This window comes from Thalia democratica, chromosome 1 (genome assembly GCF_965202585.1).
Source record: "Thalia democratica chromosome 1, ktThaDemo2.hap1.1, whole genome shotgun sequence".
NCBI classification, from domain to species: Eukaryota; Metazoa; Chordata; class Thaliacea; order Salpida; family Salpidae; genus Thalia; species Thalia democratica.
Window position 1 is genome coordinate 44,187,512 of NC_139165.1, and position 26,188 is coordinate 44,213,699.

The window sequence follows — 26,188 nt, forward strand, 5'->3', positions numbered from 1 at the left end:
TAAACAACAACCAGCTTTGCTTCAAAGTTGAAGATGACCGAGTTACAGACAGATTTTATGGCGTGTGTCAAAAACTCAACTTGGACAGAGCAACTATTGATCTAGGCTGGAACATGTACAAAGAGACTGAGCAAAAATATACCATGGAGGTAAACAGTTTCTATTAGTTTATTTACCTATATCTCACAACAATCATTAGTATACTTTAATTTTGAGTTTTAAGGAAAATTTGTTTTTGAGGGTTACCAAAAAACCTTGAATCCTAGAAAAACCTGGAATTTGAGAAATTAGGCTAAAAGAACCTGGAATTTTGAACTAATATCACTAAAAAACATGTAACTTAAAACAAGTTTTACATGTTAAGTAGTGAAATTTTGATTTGATATGAACAATATATCATATAGATAAAATTAAATTTGTCACCATCAAACTTTTTTTTATTAAAAAACACTTTTAAAGTACGTTTACAGTATCTTATCAATGTTGTTATACTTAAACACAGTTTTTTAACTTAAACTTATTTTTAGCTTAAATAATATTTTACTATACTAAAAAAGGCTGTAATTTTTTTGCCACCAAAACCTGGTAATAGATAAAATATTTAATTTGCACATTTTTATTTGTATGTTTATTTTTGTCATAAATTTTATATATTTTTTTTAATTTAATACACCAATTTTTTTCTAAATATTGCACGGAACATTTCTTAAAAGTTTGAGATATTTGTCTCAAAAAACATAGGAGGATATAGATTTTTAGTGATTTCTACTTATTTTCTGTTTTTGTTCTTATTATTACTCCCATAAACAACCATTATACTCTACAAATTTAGCCGACTATATCTCAAAAATTGTTTTGAATTTTTAAATCTGTACAGGGTTGCCACTCTTTGAGCCAAAAAATCTTCCCTGAGTGACCAAAAATTTCCCTGAGTTTCCCTGAGTATTTTTCAAATCTTAAAAAAAATTTCTCTTCTAACACAAATTATTAATACCTCATTCTCATTTTTCTTCTTTAATAATAAAAGGAAGGTTGTATGTGTATGCTTCTGCATTAAATTTATGAAAAAAACTGTTTTCAAAAACTCAATCTTAAAAGGTTTAAACAAATTAAAAATTAAAAACTAAATTTTTGCACAACTTTGTGTAAACTTGTTAGTTAACTTTTTACGTAAAAGAATAAAGTTTAATTTGTTTGATATTTTAATTGACAAAATTTAATTATACTATAATAATAATTTCACATGAAGAACTCACTTAAATGCATACATAATAACTTCATTATGACTTGTATGTCTTTCCTAGTAACTGTTCTGAATGCAGTAAATAAAACTTAAAAGCTTAACATTATTGTAAAAAACCTGCAAAAAGAAAGTTTAAAGAAATAGCTAAAGAAATATCTCATATCAAAGTACAACTTAATACCTAACAACTGATACAAAATAATCTAAAATTTTTTTTTTTTTATGTCTTTAAGATGTTCATACACAATCTATTTTAAATAACTGAAAACATAATTTTGATTTTAAAACAATTTCACATTACCTGATAAAAAAATCTTAATACTGTTTTTTTAAGTATGCAATTTCTAAATCAATAGTTTTAATTTTATTTTCAAGTTTATTTGCGTTGTCCTTAGCAGCTATTCCTCTCGCTAATAATTCTTTCATTGCTTCTAAATCAGACTGTTTGTTGGCATCTGCAGTATATTTGTCATAGTCTTCATTCAAACATTTGAGTTGCTTTGTAAGTTTACTTTTTTGTTCTTCTAACTTGCTCAAAGCATCACCTTTATTTGGAACATTTTTAGCAAAGCGCTGTTGCTCAAGATATGCCAAATTGGGCCCTAGAAGATTTTACAAATTTTAACAATTCAGAACTTAGTTCAACTGTGCTTGGTTCTAGACTGTTTGCATATAGATGATCTTTGATCATTCTTCGGGACCTTATTGTCATCTCTCCCATATTAGTTGATATTACTTCCTTATTTAAGCTAAAGCCCCGTTCAACACTTGCCTGGCCATTGTGAAGCACAAAAACAGCCTCAAGGACTCTTGTTAAATCTTTATACTTGCTTGGGATATCGAGTGTGTCAAAATAAAAGGTGTCTAAACTGTGACTTTTTTCAAGAAAATTTTCAAAAAGTATTTGAGTGTTAGAAGAACTTAACAAATCAATGTATTGATTAATGCTGTCATCACCCTCTTTTGCTTTTAGTATCTTCATGCTGACAAGTTGTTGGACCAACCTTGTAAAGTTTCTGACACAACGGTCTTTACCCATTCCAATTAGACATGCCGTATTTAAAACAGCAGCCCTTCTTAAAAAGTTCAAACCAACAGTCATTCTTGTTTTAATTTTTTTTATTATAGCAAATATAAAAAGTTTACATTCATTGTGAAATGACTTGAACAAAATGTTAGAAACTTTACCTTGATTTAGCAAAAAACTTAAAAAAACTACAATGTTAATACTAAGAATATTGAAGAACTAGCCGCAAGGCTAAAAAAATTCTTAATAACCACTTTTAAATAATAAAAATTACTACTTTTGAACAAAATATTGAAACAGGATTAACTAAACCTCATTCTAGATCTAGAAAAAAATTTCCCTGAGATTTTCAAAAACTTCCCTGAAATTTAGAGAAAAAATCAAAACTTCCCTGAGTTTCCCTGAGTTAAAAGAAAAATGCCAAAATTCCCTGAGATTCCCTGAGTTTCCCAGAGATTTTCTACAGTTTGAAAATTCCCTGAGATTCCCTGAGTTCCCTGAGTGTGTGGCAACCCTGTCTGTAAAAAGAAGCTTGTAGCATAGATAAAACTCTACAAAATAGATAAAGTTGTAAAAGAAGTGATTTTCCCCTTATGGGCTTGACTTTCAAGATTATTACTTTTTCTAAACAAACTTAACAAAGTCTAAACAAGAACACAAGATTTTTTTTATCATGCATTAACATTCACACTTGTAACATTTACTAAAACAGGGAGTCAAATTGAAATGGCTGATATGTGCGCTGTACCACGCGTTGAGACAGACAAACAGCACCATGAATTCGGTAGGCGGGTTGAAGCAGGAGTGTTCTACAAACATACTTCTCAGCAAACTTCTTTTACAAGCTAAAATAAGGTTGGTTTTGGTGCTTAAATTGTCAATTGACTACAAATGAGTATAAATAAATGCTAAAAACAACACCTAATGTTGTTTTGAAATCCTATGCATTTACACAAAATTGTTTTATAAATGAGTGGTCTGTAATAAAAGTGAGGTAATTGTTTTCATAAATAGTTTGTACACTAATTCAATGCTCTAATTTCAGTTACACTGAATTTATCAAAAAGATGAACGTCTGGATGCAAATGAACAAAGATGAAAGTTTGTACAACCACATGACTAAAATAGACAAAAATTTTCGAGTTACCACTGTTATATTCAAACATTTCACACCCATATTCGATGATATTTTCAAAAATAGAACATTGTCCAATAGTCCAATAGACAATCAAAGGTAGTTTTGGTTTTAGATTGATTTTTTTATAAGTTGTCACTTTTGTATATAAATGTACCATTTTTACAAAGCAAAGTTAGTAGTTCATTTAAAAAATCATTTAATTATGGTCGTTTTGTAGTTTCTTAAATGGTATTTAGTTTAATGAAATTTGCACAATATATTTATTATATTAAATGTAAATAATAAATAAATATTAAACAAACGAGTTTTAAACATATACGTTTCATTTTTAATACATTAAAAAGTCAGTTTCTACAGTATTACCAAAAGACTTAAATAAAATGAAGTGTATATTATACTAGTATTTTAAATTACAATCTTTGAATTAATTAAGAATTTTTTTTTTTTCAATTTTAGAACTTTTATTTAAATAATTTTGATGAACCACAACAAGTTTTATTATATATATTTTTTTATATGTTAACTTATTTTATAAGTTATGAAAATTTAGTCATCCTTTTAATATTTTTTTTAGGGAACTACTCACATGTTCATCTAGTAAAGTATTCAATTTTTGTTGGATGTTGTTCATACATGCGAAAGGTAAAAAAAGTTTTAAAGCTTTGTTTAAGATAAATTTATTAAAATAATAACTAATTTCGATTTAATGAGTTATTACACTAATGTTTTTAAATTTCTTGTATTTTTTGCAAAGTTAGTATAATATTCCATTTATAAATGCAATTAAAGTAGATAAGATTTTTTTTCTTACTTCTGTGCAAGAATAGATTTAATGAGAAAAATTTCTATGTAGCTACAAACAGGGTTGCCAAAAAACTTGGAACCCTGGAAAAACCTGGAATTTGACAATTTAGGCTAAAAAACCTTGAAAAACCTGGAATTTTGAGCAAAAAAACTAAAAAACATGGAATTTTGAACAAAAATAAATGAAAATCCATCCTATAGATAAATGTTTTTGTTGTCATCGAAGTAAAAAAAAAAACATTTAGAGAAGCTTTAAGATATATTTTTAATGTTGTTATACTATTTAATGCAGTTTTTTTTACCTTAAACTTAGTTTTAAACAAAAAATACATTTAGAGAAGATTTAAGATATATTTTTATGTTGTTATACTATTTAATGCAGTTTTTTTTTACCTTAAACTTAGTTTTAAACTGAAAATAGACCCTAAAACGTATAAATTAAAAAACCTTGAAGAATTTTGAAAACCAGAAGAAAATTTGTCAAAAATAATTTGCAAGCCTTTTCAAACTTTTGCAAACTATTTTTTAATATTTAATGTTTTTTGTAATGTTTTTTTTCAAAACTCTCAGTACAATACTTACATCATTTATGTTTGAAAAATTATAGTAAAAAAAGTTAAGTTTTATTTTTAAATATCTTCAGTATATATAAAGTCAAAAGAAAAAGGAGCAAAGCATTTAATAGTTGGAGTTACTAGTCAAATCAAAAATAAAGTTTTGATAATTATGTTTAAAGTTTTTTTGGAAATGCTCTTTTAATTCTAATTTATTTTTAAATTTTTTGTGTTAATGTTTTTAATTCTAATTTGTATTTTAAAGTATTATAAAAGTTTGTATTAAAAGAGTTATTAAGTGTTTATCATACATTTAAATAAAAATATTATTTAAAAATTATGTATTAAATACACAGTTTAGAGACTGATTTGTTTTGATGAAATACTGGAAAGTTCTTAAAATTGTAATAAAATTTTACAAAGAGTTTTTAATGTTTTTTTATGTTAAAATAGTTTTATTAATTTTAACATGTTGTTCATAAAAATATTTAAATTTTGTTTTTTTTCCACTGTTTTAAGTTTTTAATAACAATATTTGTTTTATACAATACGCCAGTTTTTACACTTAGGTGGCTAATGCAAATCAGTTATGCTGCTTAAAAAACTTTAACTATTCTTTTCCTAAGTATTGTAAGTTTTAGTTTTTATCGGACATTTTGATTAACTTTATCAAGATCTTTAGTTTATGTTGGATTTAAAGATGCATTGAAAAAATTTTTGAAAATATATTTTAATTTTAAGAAATTCAAATTCATTTTTTGAACAAAGATGTTTATGTTTTTAGTTAAACTCTGAATACCTTTTATTTCTGTAATTTGCAAATAATTTATTTTTCATTGTTAGTTTTAACTTATATTAAAAAACAGTTTATTTAAGATTTATTTGCTAAATTTTGATAAGGCATTTATTTATTGAACAGAAGTTGTTATTAAGTTGAAAAAAAGTTTTTAACTCTCTCTTATTAATCGGTCTTAGTCAGGTTTGAAATTGTAGTAATGTTCTGACATACTATTTTAACATTAACTATTTTAATATATTAACAGCTTTTCAAAGTCTAATATACAGCAAGTCAAATATAATTTAAAAATGAAAAATTTCTGACATAATGCGTTTACTATGAAATGTGAACTTCAGTTATACTATAATCTTTTTACAATGCAGCTAAGTTTTTAATTAATGTGTAATCAGCAAGCCTCGATATTTTTTACAGGTACGGTCTGCCAACAGTTGAGCGCAGACATCATACCGGCTTTTCAACTGCTGCTGTGCGCGGTCAACCTGTGCTTCAACTGCACTCTCAGGTGCGAGCACAAGTCGTCGCTTCTCAACCCCAAGTTTCCCGGTTCGTTTTTTTTAAATTATATTTAGTTTTAGAGATTTTTAGTTTGCATTTGAAAGGTCTTGACAATCTTGCTTTCTGTTTTAACGAGCATTAAATATATAAAAATTAGGCATGTTAGTCTTGGTTATTTGAAAGTAACTTTTTGCAAGATTTCCATCACAGTGTTTTGCAAACTATCACAAATGTACTATTTGGTTTCAAGTATTTATTTTTTCGTTGTTTTTTAGAATGTGTAGTTGTTAAAATCATTTTAAGTGTTTAAACTGTAACAATAAAAAATAAAGTTGTTGGGATTTTATAAAAAACAGTCTATACTAGTGGTTTTTTAAGTTTAAAAAAGTTGTTAAGAATAAATAATTACTTAAAAAAATCATTTAATAATTTTTGCGAATTTCTAGAATACATACTATTTTTTAGTTTATATACATAAAATAAGAGAGGTGACTGTTTTAAGTGAATTTTCCTTACAGAGTCGATATTTGAAGGAATTTAAATTGTTTTGTTTTTTGTTCTCCAAGTAGTTTTAATTATTTTTAGAGGACTTCCTTATATTTTGTGAAATAAAGTTTGTTCTTAAAAAGTATTATTAGATGAAAGTTATTAATCAACCTTATGGAATTTATAAATTGATATAAAAAATTGCTTTGTATGTTTCTGGTAAAATTAATTTTTGCACTTGTTATTTTTCAAATCTTAAACACTATTTACTTTTAAAACTTTTATATGTCACACCTAATGTATGTATTAGGTTAAAATATCACATTTTCCTCGTTTTTTATTTTATGATTTACCTTTGTAAAGTATTGTACATTTACAAACGAAAATATTTATTAAAGAAAACAATTAGTGATATCTTTTTGTGTACAAGCAATTTTGATGTTTTGAATAGCTATGAACTTAACTTTTCTAAAATACATTTAACTTATATGTTGTTGTACCCTCTTTGAAAAAAAAATTAATTAACATTTTTTAGAAAAAATGTTTAGTTATGTTTATTATCAAAATGCAAGCTTATTTTTTAATTTATACACCTGTTTAAATGTAAATAAAACTATTTTAAATGAAATAAAAAAAAGAAAGAAATTAAATTTTAAAAGTAGTCAATTAAACTTTAACTTTTTTTGTACAAATTGTTTGAAATGGATAAGAAATGAACCCTTGATACCCATATTATATCTAATTCATTAAAAAAATCTTGAAAAATACTTACAACCTTGTGTTAAACTAAAAATTGTAACGTTTAGTATATTACAAAGTAAAATCTTCATACAATGATCAAGATCATTGTTTTAACAATCCTGCTGCCATGAACTACATCTTGCTTGTATTTTACAGTTGATATAGTTTTGTTTATAGCCTTTTCCTATTCATATAAGCAAAAAGTGTGCATATTGTATTTCGAAGTTAGTGTTTTTTATAACAAATGTAAATTTGAGTGTTTTATAATTGTTATTGATTAGTTATAAGGGCAAACAAGTTAAGTACAATGTTATATTATGTTCTAAATGTTAGAATAAGATAAGTAGATGCATATTAGTAGCTCATAAAGTGAAATATTATTTATAATTTAAAACGTTTACTTCTGTGCAACTTTTTCATATTTGAATCGTAATTAATTTTATTTGTTAAACTTTACATGATTAAGTATTTAGATCGGCTAATTTTAAATTTGTTCATAATAAGTTAATGTTATAATAAAAAAAACTTTTATAATTTACTTAAATAGTTTCAAAAAAACTCTTAGATTTTCTGAGTAAATTTTGGATAGCTTTGTATATTTTAGTTTAACTTTAGTAATTTTTATAGTGTTTTAAAACAACAACTGCATTTTCGTTACTTTTATTTTAGTATGTCCTACATGTTTTTTCTGATCAACAAACAAGTTATATTTAAAAAAAGGTTATTTTTATTGAAAAGTAATAAAACTGCTTTTTTACACCCTTTAAATTTTTTGTTTTTCTGTTTTTTTATATTGTATTTCCTTGAATTATGTTTTATTAGGTGCGCTGTTACCTACAACTAATTAATAAATATATATATATATATATTTTTTTTCATCACAAAAACTTGATATAATAAATAATACTGATTACTTAGGTCATGATTAAAACATGAAAACTAGTGACAAAAGTTAGAATGCTTTTTTTTTCTTAACTAACGAATGGAATTACCTTAAATGTTACTGTTTTAGTAATTCTAGTTAGAATATACAATCTTACAAGTTTTAACTGTGAACTACGTTTTGTAAACTTTATAGAGGGTGGCCTGTAAACTTGGAGTACTGGAATAACCTGGAATCTGACAGTTTAGGCCAAAAAAAAAACTGAAAAAATTGAAATTTTGAACAAAAATTTATAAAAAGTCTGGAATTTTAAACAATATGGACATATTAAGTAGTAAATTTTTGATTTGACAAGATAATCTATCTAATATATATAAATTTTTTGTCATCAGTAAATTTCCTATTCAAAAACTCATTTAAAGTAGCTTCACAGTATCTTTTCAATGTTGTTATACTATCCAACACAGTTTTTGCCTTAAACTTAACTTTAAACTAAAAATAGTCCCAAAAACGTGTACTTTCAAAAGGGTGGGTGTCAGAAGGACACAGCGACAAAATGACACGGTGCGTCACTTTGGCACGGTGCGTCACTTCGACACGGAGGGTCACTTTGGCACGGCGACAAAATGACATGGTGCGTCACTTAGGCACGGTGCGTCATTTTGGCACAGCGACAAAATGACATGGTGCGTCACTTTGGCACAGCGACAAAACGACACGGTGCGTCACTTTGGCACGGAGGGTCACTTTGGCACAGCGACAAAATGACACGGTGCGTCACGATAGCATGGATTAACAAACTTATATGCAAAACTAAACTTCTTCAGTAATATAACTTTTAATTGTAAAATTTTGATAGTAATTAGTTAAACAAAAGATTTATTATACTTTTTCCAAACTATAGTAGCTTGATACATTTGAAACTATATATGTTACATTGCTTTAAAATTTAAGTCATAATATAAAAACATAAATTTCTTAAGTTTGTTTTTTACGTTTCACGACTTTTTAATTTATGTAATGAATAAAATTTAGTATTTTTTGTTGTTAAGTTTAATTAATTATTATCAGGAGTTGTTTAAAAAATAACTAAGATTTAAATTAATAAAGAGTTATTTCGTAGTAAGAATAAGTCATGCGTGTTTTAACTGTAGTTTTTAAAAATACAGAGTTAAGCTGCTTTTGTAGTAACTAGCCATTTATATTAAATTTATATTAAATATTTAACAAAAGTTAATAAGTTAGGATGTTTACTTAAAACTCTGTATTGAAAATATATAATAAACTTGTCTAAAAACAAATAATTAAAATAAACGGACCTGGATTCTAAATTTATGAAAAAGTTAAAAATAGTATTATGAACAGTTGAGAGAAAATTAAGAGTCTGATGCAACCATTCATGCGCATTTATATATTTATCACTTTAAAAAAAATCACTAGAAGAGGTTATACATACAATATTGCTGCTGCAGCCTTCTAATTAAAGCTGCAGCCATTCTATTAAAGTTAATACTTTAAGTCTTTTTTATTTTTACAAAAATTTTTAGTCTAAAATATAAAAAATTAAACTTAGAGTATGACAGATATTATAGTATTTTATTGCATATAAGGATTTAGTTGCATTTATATTTAATACAAAATCAGTAAATAAATTTCATAATGATACAGTAAAAGCAGATTTTAATTTGCGTGTAAAACATTTCTTCTACTTTATGTTCTTGAGTTTTATTACAAAGTTTTAAAAAACTCGGTTTTGTCTTAACTCTGTTATGAAAATAATATTTAATTTTCTATTTTTAATCTTGCAACCTATTAAGTCGCCAAAATAGCGCAAGTATTAATTTTTTTAAGCATAAAACCGTAAAATTAGAACCGCATTAGAATTTAGAATTACAACAGCAGAAAAGTTGCTTTCGATAATGTCTGAGTTTTAGTTTATAAAACAAATTCTCCTCTGTATTTACATCTACTAGTTTATTGTTTTGATGTACTGAATGATTGATCTAAAATGAAGATTGTATTTTTTAAATCAGAATGTTGCTGAAGTTTAAAAAATATGTTTATATGAGTTTTTATCTTTTTAGTCGTAAAATGGCAAGTCATTTTCTAATTTTTATTACTCGTTTCAAGTTCTAGTACTAAACTGTGTTTAAGATTTTCCATTCGAAAGTAATCAAAAATAAATTTTCGTTAATTTTGGCAGTCGTATTTTGTTAAAAAAATTGCTGCTTTTGCATCTTTGTGAACGTTGTTTGGTATAAACAACTAGTTGTTGTTTATTAAGCACAGCTTTTAAGCACACCTAACACCTTGCTATTGCTTAAAAACGAGCATGTTTTTTATAAGTACGACGATGAGAATAGAAGGTATAAACATTACGTGTTTCACTTTATTTTATGAAGTCACGATCAAAAATTCCTGCGGTCTTTGTTTTTAAAGTTAATCAATGTGATTGTTGCTGATTCTACAAAACCGGTTAGAAGACAGGAAACCGAAAAGTTTCCTAGAAAAATAAGATCGTTGTCCATACCAATAAAGATTGAAGTTTCACAACAAATCGTTCCCTCCCTTATTAACCACCGTGTCATTTTGTCGCTGTGCTAAAGTGACCCTCCGTGTCATTTTGTCGCTGCGCCAAAGTGACGCACCGTGTCATTTTGTCGCTGTGCCAAAATAACCCTCTGTGCCAAAGTGACGCACCGTGTCTTTTTGTCGCTGTGCCAAAGTGACCCTCCGTGCCAAAGTGACGCACCGTGTCGTTTTGTCGCTGTGCCAAAGTGACCCTCTGTGCCAAAGTGACGCACCATGTCATTTTGTCGCCGTGCCAAAGTGACCCTCTGTCCCAAAGTGACGCACCGTGTCGCTTCGTCGCTGTGCCAAAGTGACCCTCTGTGCCAAAGTGACGCACCGTGTCAAGGTGACGCACCGTGTCATTTTGTCGCTGTGCCAAAGTGACGCACCGTGTCATCTTGTCGCCGTGCCAAAGTGACCCTCCGTGCCAAACTGACGCACTGTGCCAAGGTGACGCACCGTGTCATTTTGTCGCTGTGCCAAAGTGATGCACCGTGTCTATTTGACGACCGTGTCATTTTGTCGCTGTGTCATTCTGACCCGCTCCCCTTTCAAAAACGTGTAAGAAATTTCTCAAAAACTAGTGGCCACCCTGTTTATACTTTAAAATAAGGCATATATGTTTCCACTATTGTTTACACTGACAAGTTTTACTTTTTTTATTTAATTTTCAATTTTAAGCAAGATGTGTGATTTGAAAATTGAACTAGATATTCTGGAGCTGATGATGATGAGCAAAAAAAAAAAGGTCTTATGCGTTTTTTATAGTAGTTTTTTAAGTAATCTTGTTAGAGGGGGCCATAGTTTTTTTTAAAATTACTTTTAAGGGGGCCTTTTGAAATTTTTTTTTTGGGAAACCCTGAAGTACAACGTTAATTAGTTTTCTATTTGTTATTGTACTGTTAACTCATACTCAACGCAGGATTGCCGGCAAACTGGAACGAGGAGAACGTTCACAAGGTGGACATCATCCCGCTGCTGTGCGAGAGGTTCACGGGGGAGCACTTCAGCGAGGGAGAGCTGAACAACTGCGTGCTGCAGGCCGAAGTCCTCAACAAGCACATGTGGTCGGAATACCTGAAGAACTTCGGCTCGCACTTGAGCGGAGTTCCCGATTTGCTGTTCCGATGCGATCTGTTTGACAGCAACAGGTTTTGATTTGATATGGTTTTTTTTTTATCTGCATTGCTCAGACATTACAAAAAAAAAGTTGTAAGGTAGAGTTGCCAAAATGAATAATTTTTAAGTTGTTTCGGCGTTTTCTCCCGACTTATTTTAGGAGAGTGTTTAGCTATCTAAAAAAGAATAAAACAAACCGTGTTTTTTTCGCTAGGTTGATCAGAAATTTTACTTCTGTTAAGTTTGTCGTAAGGTATTAATTTGTATGCTAGGTGTTACAGGAAAAACTGTTTAAGTTATCTATAAAATACTAAAACTTATTTTTTAATAACATTTTAAAAGCTATAATCACTAGTTTAGGTGAAACAAAGGTCTTATAAGTTGTCCCAAGTTGAAGTAAAGCTAGTTAAACAAAAAGTTATTGAAATAAACATAAAACTTTATAATTAAACGTGATGTCAAAAGTTGGATATAATGAACATTTGATCGTACATAATATAGTTTTTAGCTTTTGAAGTTAGGATTTTCATTGAATTTTTTATAGTTTAAAAGATATTATATTATAAAACAAATTATAGTAAAAATAAGATTCATGAATTCAGTAAACAAGATATATTTCGAGCTGTTCTCATCAGTTGAATATAAAGCTAACGTGAGATTCGAATTCTAAACTCATATGGTAACAAAGTATAAATATATACCCATTATTTAAATAATTTAATGATTTATTTTTTTTAGATTGAATTTTAATTACTTAAATTTCGGACTTATCTACCTTATTTAATATTCTTTTGTAATTGTTATATTTGCTTATGAAGCTAATGCTATTAAGCTTACGCAACAAGTAAATAAACAATAAAAATATCTAGTAAATTCTGAGCACTTTTTTATTAACAAATTTATTTTACTTTAAAAATATTTAGATTATATATATTTCTCAAAAATTTAATTACAAAAAGTTTGAAAAGAATTCAAAATGTAAAAAAACAAGTAATGTTCAACCTTAAAACATGGCTTACATCTTATTATGTTAATTACCATATATTTAATAGAAAATAATGTTTCACCCTGTAAGGCTCTTCAGTAGTAATTTAAATCTGAAAAATGTAAGTTTTAAAAAAAAGATAAAAAAAGATGCTAAAAATTGTTAGCTTTCCGGGTGAAACAAATCAAAATTCAATTAAGATGGCTTTTATATGATATTTAATGTTTTTATAAGCTGATGAACCTAGTATAAACCATAAGCATTTTAACATGTGGTTATTGCTGACCTTACACTTTACAGTAAATACTAACAATATTTATTGGAAAATTTTATGTTTGTTAAAAAAGTGTATTTGTATTAACAACAAGAAGTTAAAGATGCTTTATTATTTTTTTTTTACTTAAATGAACTTTTTATTGGATAGTTTTTCTCCTCGAAATAATTACATAAAGTGCGAAAAGAATTCAAAAACAAATGTAAAGTTTGAGACAAAAATATGCAGTTCAAACCTAAAACTCTGCAAAACTTTATTTTTATCTTTTAACACACTATAAATGATTTTGTATACTCAACAGCAATAAGTTGGAGAAATTTTATTCGGATTACTTGCTGAAGCAGATTTATTAATAAAGTTAATCTATTAAAATTTATTACTATCTTGCAGCACATAACAATATGATTTTATGTTTATTTTAACTCAACAGCCAGAAGTTGGAGAAGTTGTATTCGGACTACCTGCTGAAGCAGGGCGATTTCGACGAGCGGGTGTTTCTGGAGGAGGATTGCGACACCAAGCTGGGAACGCCCGTCAAGTCCAACCCCAACCTGCCGGTGAGAGAGGTTCCGAACGTAGCAGGTAGCACAGCGGAGGTTTGATTAAATTTTGTTTTTATGAAATTGTTTGTTTTAATATTCAATCAATCAAATGTATGTTTAAAGTGCACTTTATATTTGTTTAAAGTGTTGTTTACTACAGCATTCTTAAATCACAGTTGTATTAAATAATGCTCTAATACAGGGTTTCCCAACCCTTGGTGGTGCGAGGCAGCATTGTAGGGAGTGCAAGATGGTTTTTCATTTTTGTTTGATAAATAAGGGTATTTTTACCAAACTTGGGCGACTCTAAGCCATAATTTTTTTTACTTACCAAAACATAACTAATTCTAAAGTTAACAAGCAATTCTAATCATATAAAATATTTTTGATATTTACGTCATAGTCTAATAGCACATTTTAAACTTAGCTTCCAAACTCAATACTAAGTTGTTGTTTGATTTAAATGTTGCTTTACAAAAAACATTACTACCTTTACCTAGACCAGGGGTCGGCAAACTGCGGCCCGCGGGCTAAATGCGGCCCTCGAAGACAAAATCTGTGGCCCGCGAGGTACATTTCAGCTAAAAAAAAGATTTTCTAAAACAATAGAAAAAACGTTTTGGTAGTAAAAACTTGCAACTAGGGTTTAATTTAAGTAATCAGCATTAATAGTGCTCTTTTATAGCTTGTTTTGTCACATTTTTTGGTTTAAAATAGAATTTTTTTATTAATTATTACAATAATTTTCTAAAAACTGCGGCCCGCCAAGACTTTTTTCTGTATAGTGCGGCCCGCGAGCAAATTTTTGAAATATAAATTGGCCCTTTACTTATATAAGGCTGCCGACCCCTGACCTAGACTAAAAATTATTATAGTTATTATACATTTTTAGAAAACAGTGTTTTTTTTCACAAGCTTCAGACTAATGTGAGTATATAGTTTTAACTGAAAATATTACTTTAGCTAGCACAGTTGATTTTTTTTTTATTGTCTAATTCTTATTAAAGTGTATAAAAAGTTAATATATCAAATTTAAGCCTAAAATTTATTCACTCTTTTGGTACCTTCCTAACTTCGGATAGTTTGATAAAAATCCTAAAAAAACAAACTGACGAGGTCATAGACAAAAGCATTGTTGTTGTTAAATAAATCTTATAAAAAATAAATGTCTTAGTTGTTAAACTTTTATATTTTTTAGATTAAGAGGGGAAAGTTGAGTTCTGATGTTTTCTACCTTTGAAAAAAAAAAATTGTTTGAATGCAGTTTGTTGTTTTCTTTTAGTTTGCATATATTTTGTTTTTGTTAATATAGTACACCATCAAAAAAAAATTATATACATATCTTAATCGTTCTCTTTTAAGTTATTCTTAAATAAAACATTGGATGTACTTCAAGGGGTGCGAGAACAAATTAAAATAAATAGGAGTGCGGGGCATCAAAAAGGTTGGGAATCACTGCTCTAATATAATGTTAAACATGTGCTAGAGTTTTTAAACAAGTTTTTAAAAACGTACAGTCAATTGTGTTATTCCTTGTAAGTTTACTATCTTGATAAATATAGCTGCCACAATACTTAACTTACACTGGACGAGTATAAAATTGATTGAAATAGTTTATTAAATTCTAAACATATGGTTGCCGTTCTCTTTCGCTAAGTTAAGCAGGTTTAAAGTAAAAAAAACATAAATTTAATATCAACAGAAACAGCAGGCAAGTACCGGCAGAAGGCTTCCAAAAACTCCCCTCACAAACAGGGAGTACTTGGTCGGCAAGAACCAGGAGAAGGGGAAGTCCAACGTCGGCCCCAGAAATTCCGAGACTCAGAAGCTGATGTCGATCTTGTCTCAGGCGAAGACAACCCCCTCAACCGACCTGCTCGTAGTTTTCAAGTTTGTTTGTGTTTGTATGATTGTATAAAATTTGATAAATTTAGTTATTTTAATTAGGTTTTACGAAGAAGACTGCGCCTATTTATTCTTTAAAATACGTTGATTACATTTTCGAACGTTTTACGCTTGCTTTAGCTTATAAAGTTATAAATTATCTAGATATACACTTTTATAGTCTGTTATAGTTATGGTTATAAAGTTTCAATTTTTATCTTCAATATTTTAAATGGGAAAATTTTTTCAGGCACTGCAAGGAAGATGTAACGCAGCAGATAAGTGAGCGTTTGGAGAAGCTGTGCGCTAAATTCATTGCTGAGTACCAGTCCCACTTTGAAAAGACCATGAAGGAATCACAAGACCCTGCTGGTTTGTTGTTAATTTCCTTGAAATATATTTTTCCCATAATTTTTTGGTTTGAAAGCTTTATGTTGATACTTAAAGATAAATTGTAATTTGTAATTACAGTAACCTCCCGTATCTTTACGCACTTGTGACATTACGCCTTCTCGTTTAGTTAGCATTTTAGAATTATAAAAAATTCAGAAACAACAATTTTAATATTATTTTGATAATATTTTAACATTAAGTTATTGCACAAATTAGGTTTGTTGTATATTTTTATAATACTTTATTTTTAAATCCTATAGTTAAGCTTAAACAAATAATTGTTTATAAACATTTTTTGAAATAATAGTTTTTCAACTATGAGATTAAAGTTTTTTTATGTAAGAGTATTCAAATTTAAACTGCATTTTAATTAGTTCAAATTATTATAGTAGCATCTTGCTAAATGCTTAATAATTTCTATTAGCTCAATTAAAGTAGTTAATTTATATAAAATTCTAACAGCTGCTTCTAAGAGTTGGGCGATGAAGGAAAAATGTGTTCTTTACACTAAGATGATGTACTATCACGTTCTTGAAAAAATTGTCAACCAGGAAAAAGAAAGGAGCTTCCATAAAAACGATCTCACTGTTAGTTTGAATTGGTATTTAGTAATAGTTTTGATAGATGTTTAAATATGCATAATAAAAATGCATAAAAAAAACTTAAAAACTTTTTTTTTTGGTTTTACACTATTAAAAATTAGTTTAATGTACTTAGTTTTTTATTGAATAACTTAGAATTTACCAGTTTATATCTATAATTTTGAAGAATATTTTTTTTAGCTGTTAAAAATTTATAATAACCTTTATTTTCATGTTTTCTAAACTTTCTTAAATCTTTCATCTCAATCTATAAATGTCAGTAAAAATTTACAAAATGTTAATCGTATACACTACTCTAAAACTTGAAATAACATTTTAGCATAAAACGTATTTTTTCAAAATTAAATATATGTACCATTAAAAACTAATTTAAGCAATCATTTTCAAGTTTACAATGAACTAAACTTTTGTTAATTAGTAAATTTATGTTTTAATACAATGATTTTATTCATTTTAATATTAAGCATAGTTGCTAGTTTTTTGAATAATTTTTTCTTGCTTATTACCTACCCGGTTTTGTTTTACTTAAAAAAAGCTTCAAAAATATTCTAAATATAATTTTCCAATGTGAAAAACCTAAATTGTTTAATTATTTTTATAAATTTTTGAATTTTTGAATCCCACTATAAAATTTTCCGTTTAATTTGTGAAAAAATCTAATAGAATTAAGTTTAATTATAATATTTTTTTACATAACAGAGTTTACTGAAAAGAGACGATTTCAACAGCCTGCTGTTCGCATGTTGCCTGGAAATTAATTGTTTTTGCTTGGAAACAAAACTCGATTTTCCCTGGGTGCTAGATGCGCTCAACTTGTCCCCCTACTACTTTTACAAAGTTGGTTGTTTTGATTTTGTAAATAGTATTGTTTAAAGTTTCATTTTTATTATTTGCTTAATTTTACTGATAAGGGAATTAAAAAAAAAAAAGTTTTCAATTAGTTTAGGCTTCTAAGTAAATGAAACGTATAATGTGTTTTTTAAAGGTGCTACTTAGGGTATAATTTTAGTCAGTCTATTATAAAATTTTCCATTAAAGAAATTAAAAAAAATTATTCACAATTTATATTCAAACCTAAAATTCAAAAACAAAATAGTTATCATAAATTAAATCGTGAAAAGTATATATTAGTTATTGTCTAAAAATAACTAAACTTTAAAAAAAGGTCACCATTAAACTCTAAAAAATACAAAAAACAATTATCATTTCTTTTTTTTAATGAGAAGCACACAGATAATCTAGCTGGTGACAGTAAATAATATTTAATACATAAAAATCGTAAAATCTTTATTTTAATATTGCCAATAAAACGTGAAAAAAACATATTATAAATTAGTTAAACAGTTGAAACAATTTAGTTTTTTTTGAATCACCCAGATAATCGAGCTGGTGATCCGGGCGGAGGACGCGTTCAGCCCGCCCATCATCAAGCACCTGATCGGGGTGGAGGAGAGGATTTTGGAAGAGCTCGCGTGGAAGGGGAATTCCCCATTGTGGGTGCAGATGGGCGAGCAGGTCGTGGGCGATTGCGCCCCGCTGTGCGAGGAGGTTGTTTTTTTTTTTGTTTGCTTGCGTATATCAAATATTGAGAATCACTACAACTATCGTTTCGCTAAAACTAATGTTTTGTTTTGCTGAATTAGTTTTTGTTTTGTAAAAAAAAAGAATTTTGAAATAAAAAGTTGTATAGACTATGTGTGATAATTATAACCAGAGATATAAATAATAGTCGCCGTATAAGACAAAGTTGAAGAAACAAGTATGATGTAAACAACATGAAAAAAGTGTTAAATTTATGCAGCAAAAATTTTATAACAGTTGTAAAAGTTTTACAGTCTCATTTTATGTAGTCAATAATTTATCAACTTTTAGTTTATGTGTTGAAATATTAAAAAAAAAACTCGTTTAAAAACTTACATTTAAAAGAAAACCCTGTTAAGTTAATAGAATTTTATATGATTATTTTATATTAATACACATTTTTAAAATCCTCAGGTAAATTTCAAGCACAAAATAGAGTTCCAGAGCAAGGATCAACCCTGTGTGCAAAAGCCCACCGTCCAGTTGACCGGCCCCGTAATGAACCAGGGCTTCATCGTGGGCACCAAACCCATCCCAACCCCGAAACCGACCCATCCCAGGTTGAATAAATTGTTAGGTGGTGATTTCGGCACAAAGAAAAACAGCAGCCAAGGTGAATAAATTTTGTTTGTTAAAAAAATTTGTTGTGTTTTAATATTTTTTAATAAAGTATAAAACGTTATAGTAGTTTAAATTTGTAGTCTAAAATTTTGTACTATACTATTTTATCAAGAATATTTCGAACATTTTAGTTAAATTTAAAACTTGAGTTATCAAAAAAGTAGAAAAGTATTTATAGAAAAGTTAGCTTAAAAAGTAAATTAAAAGTTTGCTTTAGTTAATGCAAACAACAAACTCTGCAGAAATCGGATCGGCTCAGGACCGGTTTAGTTCGCCGGCGGTCGGTTCCGTCCTCTTCCCTGGCAACCCGGCCCCTGGCAACGGCGCCCAGACGACCCCGGTCAAGCGGAAGCTGACCTTCGGCCTGTCCGCGGTGCCGCAGCCCGCCCAGCAGGTGTCGCTGGGGGGAAACCCCGTCGTCAACCAGGTTGCTACGAGCAGTACGGACGAAACGGGGAACCCCGTCATCAGCATCATAACAACCAACCCGGAGAACGTCGTCAAGAAGCGCATCGTGGTGGTGAGATTACAAATATTTGTATTTATAAATATGTTGACTACTAGTGGTTTTTTTCAATGTTTTTATATCCTTTAGTTTATTCATTTTAAAAAAATGTTTTATTTTATGCTTAGATATATGTTATTAATTTTGGGTAATATATTTGTTGTTTTTATTTAATGTATTAATCTATTAATTTAGTTTAATTACTTTTATTTTGGTTATAATTGTATTGATTAAGGTAACATTAATTTAAAAAAATTTCTTTACGTAATATTTTTGTCGATTTCAGACTCCGTTGACTACGCAGCCGATTGAGAGAAATCAAACTAAAACTTACGTTATTGAGAGCACAGGTTAGTGTTCTAACTTGATTTTTTTTTACTAACTGTAAGTAATTAGTCATCAAGATTGTATTTTAAGGAAAGTTGTACAATTTTAAAGTTATTTACTAGCTTTGAAACAGTTTTGTTTACATTGATAAGCTACATTAGTATATATATTTTTTCCTTTTTAACTTGAAAAATAAATATAATTAATACAATGTTAATACATATATACCAACTATGAATTTATTTTGAAACAGATATTGATACTTACTTATTAAAAAAATCATTCATTACAGTTAGAATATATGTAAAAGTTTATCGATTACTTTTCAAAAAGTTGCTGCTGTCATTAATGCTTAAAACTTTTAGGTAACCAATTGCACAATACCAACAAATCATGTAAACTCATACAGGCCAGCACACTTTTAATAAATTTTTATCATACTATCAATAACCAATGCTTGAAAATCTAAATATTTAAGTTCATAAAACCAACAAATCAAGTTAATTCATTTATAATATTTATTTTAAGTTGTAAACGTGTAAAACTTTATGTATTAGTTTTGAAAAAACTACCTTTTACCAAACATTATTGCTTAAACTAAGTAATCAATTAGACAAAACCAACAAATCAATTTAATTTATACAGGCCAGCACACTGGAGCGAACTTCTCGAATATCAAGCTGGTTGCCACCAATTCTCTCTCCAACGTTCCCAAGACCTCGTCCAGGATGAACTCGCACAAGTTCAAGAGCAAGCTGCACGACTCCGTCAAGCCCAAGAAGACCGGATCGTTGGCCCTTTTCTGGAGGAAAGTGAGTACATTTGTGTTTCAATCAAAATTTAAATTTACCAATTTATAGAAAAAATTATATAGGTTAATTCAAGAATAGCTCCTCGTTTAAAAACTGATCGTTTAAGTATGTTTAATGAAAAAGAATATTTTAATCATAAATTAAAGTTATGTAAACATAACTATATAAAGTTTCTATAGATACAGTGAAGAATATTTTTCGGTTTTGGTAGATTTAGTTTTACAGCGACTATATGTAAAGAATGTACTAGAAAATATATACGAAATGTAATATAATGAGTAAACTGAACTTGACTTACAAAACACGTTTACTAAAATTTTATACAATCAAGATATAGTTTTCTGAAAATCTGTAAACATCGTTCCTTCCTTAGTGACAACTATTAAATTTTTATGAGAAAATGGTTATGCGTCAATAATTATTACCCTAAAAGGGTGATATAACACCCTTTAGGAAACCCTGGCCTAAATAACAATAATAATAAAGACTAATAATAAAGTCAGTTATTATAAGTATAAGTATTATAATTCAATATAAAATATATTTTCTTAAAAATAGTGTAGGTTATATATATTTTTTGTTTTTAAATTGAAATTTAAAAGTATATATAACCTTTTTAAAGTTCTTTGACAGTTTTAAAATAAACATCTTTGATAAACTACATTTTATTTAAGTTGTAAAAAATATTTGAAATTCAACAGTTATATTGCTTTTTTTATATTAATTTTGGAAATTCTTTATCTACCCTATATATTATAAAAATTAAAAAATGTCAATGTGTTAAGCAAATACGTTTTGCACTTAGAAAATCTTTACTCGTTTAAAATCCGTTTTCATGGTAAAACATTGAAATAAAAGAAACTTTTAAAAACCAAGTCATAGTTTTCTGAACAAATTAGTACATTTTCTAACACTGATAATTCTGAATCAATAGTTCCCAAAGCAAGGGGTCAATTTTTTTTTAATGAGGAATTGCTTCTGCATCAATGATCAGGAATAAACCTCTTACAGAAACCCTGATCTAAATAACAGTAGCAAAAATAATTAAAGTGTGTCTCAATGTATTATAATTCACAACAAATAAGCTCCTATTATTTTCAAAAATATTTATTAAAACCCAGATATACAATTTGGCGTACTAATAATAATCAAGTTTAGTTGAGTTTATTATTTTTATATGAGTTTATCAACTAATTTTTTATCGAAAAATCCCAAGATTTACAACTTGGCGTGCATCCGCTTGCGGCACCTGTGCAGGGAATTGAACATCGGCCAATCGGAAGACAGCAAACTGTCTTCGAGGATATGGACGTGTTTCGAGCACAGCATAAGCATCAACAGGGCGTCCATGATGAAAGACAGGCACATTGATCAGCTGCTCATGTGCGCAGTGTACGTTATTAACAAGGTTCGTTGTGTTATAATTAGTGTTGTATAAAGTTATTAAAGTAGTTTATATAAGTTTTCTACGTTGTTTTCAAGGTTTGTTGTCTACTTGAATGTGTTTGCAGTTTTATTTATATCGTTTTTTGAAACAAATAGGTTGCAGTTTTTAAGAAAATTTAGTATAATCCTTTGATAACGTTACTAACAAGGGTCTTTTCATTGTACTTTGTGTTGAATTTAGTTGTTAAAATGAGTTTTTAGGGTGTTTTGTTATTAGTATCTAAAAAAGCTCATCCTTTTTGTTATGTGCAACACGTTTCTTACTGAATTTCTTACGATTTTTAGAGTTTAAATTAAGTAGGTTTCAATTTTTTTAACTGTTAATTTAGCTGTTTACAGCGGATGTTTAAAAAAAAAAATTTTGTTTACTTATGTGTTTTTAGGTTGTTTCTCAGTAGAAAACTTTTAAAATTAATAAAATACTATCAAATAGGTTGAAAAAACAGAACAATCATTTCAAGAAATTATGCGTTGCTACAGAAATCAACCCCAAGCAAATAGTTCGGTGGGTAATTTTTCATTATCATTTAACTTTTCGAGCTGTAATCTAAAGTTAAGAAATATTGATTAACAACAGACTTTTGCATTCTGTTAAAACTAGTTAAAGATTTAAATACTCTTTAAAAATTATGCTTTATTTTTGAAATCTGAAAATCAGTAAGTAATTATAGCAATGAGTATCAGGGTTGCTTAAAACCTTTATTTAAAACTTCGAATTTGTCAGTTTAGGCAAAGAAAACCCGGAGTTTCGAACAAAAACCACTTAAAAACCTGGAATTTTAAACAGTTTTTAAATGTAATTTACTAGATTAGGATTAGTTATACAGTTTCCATCAAATTCAAAAAAAATAGTTACGTAGAATTTTTTTAGTTTAAAACACATTACAAGTAGCAAAACGATTTCTCTTAATACAGGGATGCCAAAAAACCTGAAATCCTGGAAAAAACTGAAATTTGACAATTTAGGATAAAAAAACTGTAAAGACCTCGAACTTGAGAATTTTTGAACAATTATAAACAAAAATTTTATAAAAAAACTTGTAATATAAAACAAAAGTTGTTAAAAAACCTGGAAAATCTAGAATTAAAAAAAAAATTCACTTGTTAAGTAGTAAAATTTTGATTTTATTCGCGACCGGTTTCGGTGGCAAGAGATTGCGACCTTTTCAAGCAAAAATAAAATATGAAACTCAAATATAGATAACCTGAAGCAGAAAAAACAAATATAGATAAAAAATATTTGTGATGATCACAAATTTTTTAGTTAAAAAACACATTTAAAAAACTTTAAGATATCTTTTTAATGTCGTTATGCTGTTGAACACAGTTTTTTACCTTAAACTTAATTTTAAACTAAAAACAGACCCTAAAACGTGTTATTTTAAAAATCTGGAAAAAATTTTAAAAACCTGGAAAAAATTTGCCTAAAACATTTGGCAATCCTGCTCAATGTTTTCATACCATTGTAGCAGGTTTTTAACTTACATTTAACTTTATACTAGAAATGAACTTACATACAGGAAATCCAGAAAACCTGGAATTTTTTTTTCAAAAACCTCTGCACCCCTGATTTGTGTAAACAGTTTGACATTTGATAAAGTATACTCATCAAAATAGCTTATAACACAGCGATTCTTAACCTGGGTTAAATTTACCTTTGGGGTAAATTTCCGTGCTTTATTATTCCTTGGTAAATTATATTTATTACAAGTTATGTAAATAAATGTTTATTAATTGTCTTTTTAATTTATAAGTTAGTATATATGTGTAATTTTTTGAAAGTTATATATTATCTTTAAATTTTACGATTTTTTACATTTAATAAGCTCAAAATTAATCACTATTTTGTATATTGGGGGTAAATTAGGTAATTACCTTCCAAAAAGGGATAAATTTTGTAATTACTTTCCAAAATGCGGTAAAACATGATAAAAGGTTAATAAACGCTGATATAATGTATGATAGTACCGATGACTTTCACAGGTGTACAGGAGCGTGCTGATATGCCCGGCTTCCAAATCCTCATCGGTTTCAGAGGAGGGTAAAACCCCAGACAGAGAGGAAGAGAGGGACGACCTGATTCAGTTTTACAACAAGGTGTATGTCCCCACCATGCGGGCGTTTGTTAAAAAGTTCGCCCCAAAAGACGAGAACAAGCACGGAGACCAAAAAGTATGATTAGTATTATATAATTTTTTTTAAACTAAGTAACAAAAATTGCGATTTAATTAAAACAGCAAGATCATAAAAAGTATCTAAACTACAGTAGAATGTCTTAGCTATAGTGTAAATAAATAATTAATGTTAATTTTTTTTTTGCTGTTTAAGTAAAGACAACGAATAGATTTAGAACACGTGTTCAGTTGTGTTAACATTTCAGTCGATGAGTGATCTGATAATCGAAGTGTTGTGATAAAACCTTTAGTCCGGGCTTTGTCCTGATAGACTTTTGCCGATGTTTACTTTGATTTTGTTCAAATATGAAAATACTTTGTTATTTCACTTGATAAACATAAATAATTTACTCTACAGTTGGAAGTGCCTTGCTCCCCCATGCCCATAGAAAGGTCTCAAGTTTGCAGCCCGAAGAGAGTGGCAAGCAACCACAACGTGTACGTCAGTCCGATGAAGAATGGTGAGTTGTAGTAATGCAATTTATCTTGTTATTATTTTAAACTAAATAGTAATATTTAAGGATTTTTTCAAGTATGTAACTGGGAAGAGGGAATGGCAAGGGTTAGTTATACTTGGCATTTATGTGTTTGGTTTGTGTTCAAAGGTTGAGAAATAAAGCTAATGCAAAAGTAAACTAGCATCAAAAGAGAAACAGTTATTTGAAATTTAAATTTAACTCATAACTTTTGATTTTTTTAGATCAGGTGTCACACACATTTCCTACCATGTTCTTCAACTATTTTAAGTATATTTTTAAAAATAACTAAAAAGTTAAACTACAAAAAAAAACATCAAGCATAACAAATACTTTTAAAAAAAGTGCGTTTGAATTTCAAATTTTTTAATAATTTATCAACAAAGGATCTACGAAACTGGCGTCACCGGTGCGTCCTTCGGCCTGCCTGGCGTACAACTTCCAGCGGTCGCCCAGCAAGAACCTGAAGCAGATCAACGAGATGATCAGGAACTCCCAGCAGAACGGGCAGGCGGCGTCCAACGGAAGAAACCAGCAGCAGAAGAACAAGGCCAGCAAGTTCCTGCAGTTCGGCAACCCTTGAAAAAAAAATTTATTTTGCGGACATGATATATTTTTTGAATTTGTTTTTAAGCGTGTAAGTGATTTTCAGTATGCAAGTATATTTTTTTGTATTACCCAGGTTTTTACGTTTTGATTTTTTTTTTCTGACGAAGCGAATATGTGAGAAAGCAGGTTTTATTCAGTTTTAATTAAAATACAATTTTTTTTTCTGATTAATGTGCTAATTTTTTTCACTCATTTTAGATGACTTTTTCTACTGATTACGATAACTTAGCTTTTCAAATAGTTCTATAGAATTTTTTTTGATCAGGTTCACACACATTTTCTATCATGTTTTATCCTGGTCTATATATGTTTATTGCTGTGGCTTTTAAATAGTTGTTTTGCTTTTATTTTTACTAGTGTCAAGTGTTTATTTTTCACAGTGATTTCAAAATTAAGCTGACTTAATGCTATGATTAAGGACATATAGACAGTTGATACGATTAAAAATATCTTTCAGCTCAGAGTATTAACGTTTTTTTTTTTTTTTGAATTTTTTGTTATTAGAAATTTGCTTTCCTTTTTACTGTTGACTGATAAAATCTTTAAAAAATTTTAGCGCCACATATTTTTTAAACTAGAATCAAAATCGGATAATACGTATAAGCAAAACTTTATAAACAATATCAATTCAAATAGCTGTATTTTAGTGCAACTATCCGAGTAGTTCATACGAAAAATAATAAAGAAAGTCTAATTATATTTCATACAAAGTGTTAAGTGTTTTAAGTTAATTTAAATTCGAAACAGCTTTATAGCTTATATTTAGAAAGGTTTTAATAATAAATAAATACCTAATACTGAAGGTATTTTGAAAATAATTATTGATTTTAATATCGCTACAAAAATTAAATTTGACAATTTAGGCTTAAAAAATCTGGAAAAACCTGTAGTTCGAGAAATATTGGAAAAAGCGTGAATTTTGAACAAAAAACCTTGAAATTTTTACATGTTAAGTAATGAAGTTTCGATTTGACCCGAAAAATTTATGGTAATGAGAAAAAAAATTTGTTATCATCAAAAAATTTTTTCATTAACAAACATATTTAAACTAGCTTTACAGTACCTTTTCAATTTTGTTATACTACTTAACCTGTTTT

The 26,188-nt window shown here is 28.3% G+C and overlaps 1 protein-coding gene across 1 annotated transcript; it reads left to right on the forward strand.

Moving 5' to 3' along the window:
* On the forward strand, positions 1-25,614 carry LOC145829800 (retinoblastoma-like protein 1). The gene is made up of 21 exons (XM_082937669.1): positions 1-149; positions 2,983-3,125; positions 3,316-3,504; positions 3,983-4,050; positions 5,977-6,108; positions 11,664-11,892; positions 13,550-13,715; positions 15,364-15,551; positions 15,796-15,917; positions 16,401-16,525; positions 17,240-17,377; positions 17,918-18,088; positions 18,536-18,734; positions 18,985-19,262; positions 19,534-19,597; positions 20,220-20,386; positions 21,603-21,794; positions 22,266-22,337; positions 23,816-24,004; positions 24,365-24,467; positions 24,869-25,614. The coding sequence occupies exons 1-21, from the start codon at positions 114-116 to the stop codon at positions 25,063-25,065; spliced, it is 3,168 nt and encodes a 1,055-aa protein (XP_082793795.1). The 5' UTR covers positions 1-113; the 3' UTR covers positions 25,066-25,614.
* Positions 25,615-26,188: the final 574 nt, after the last annotated feature.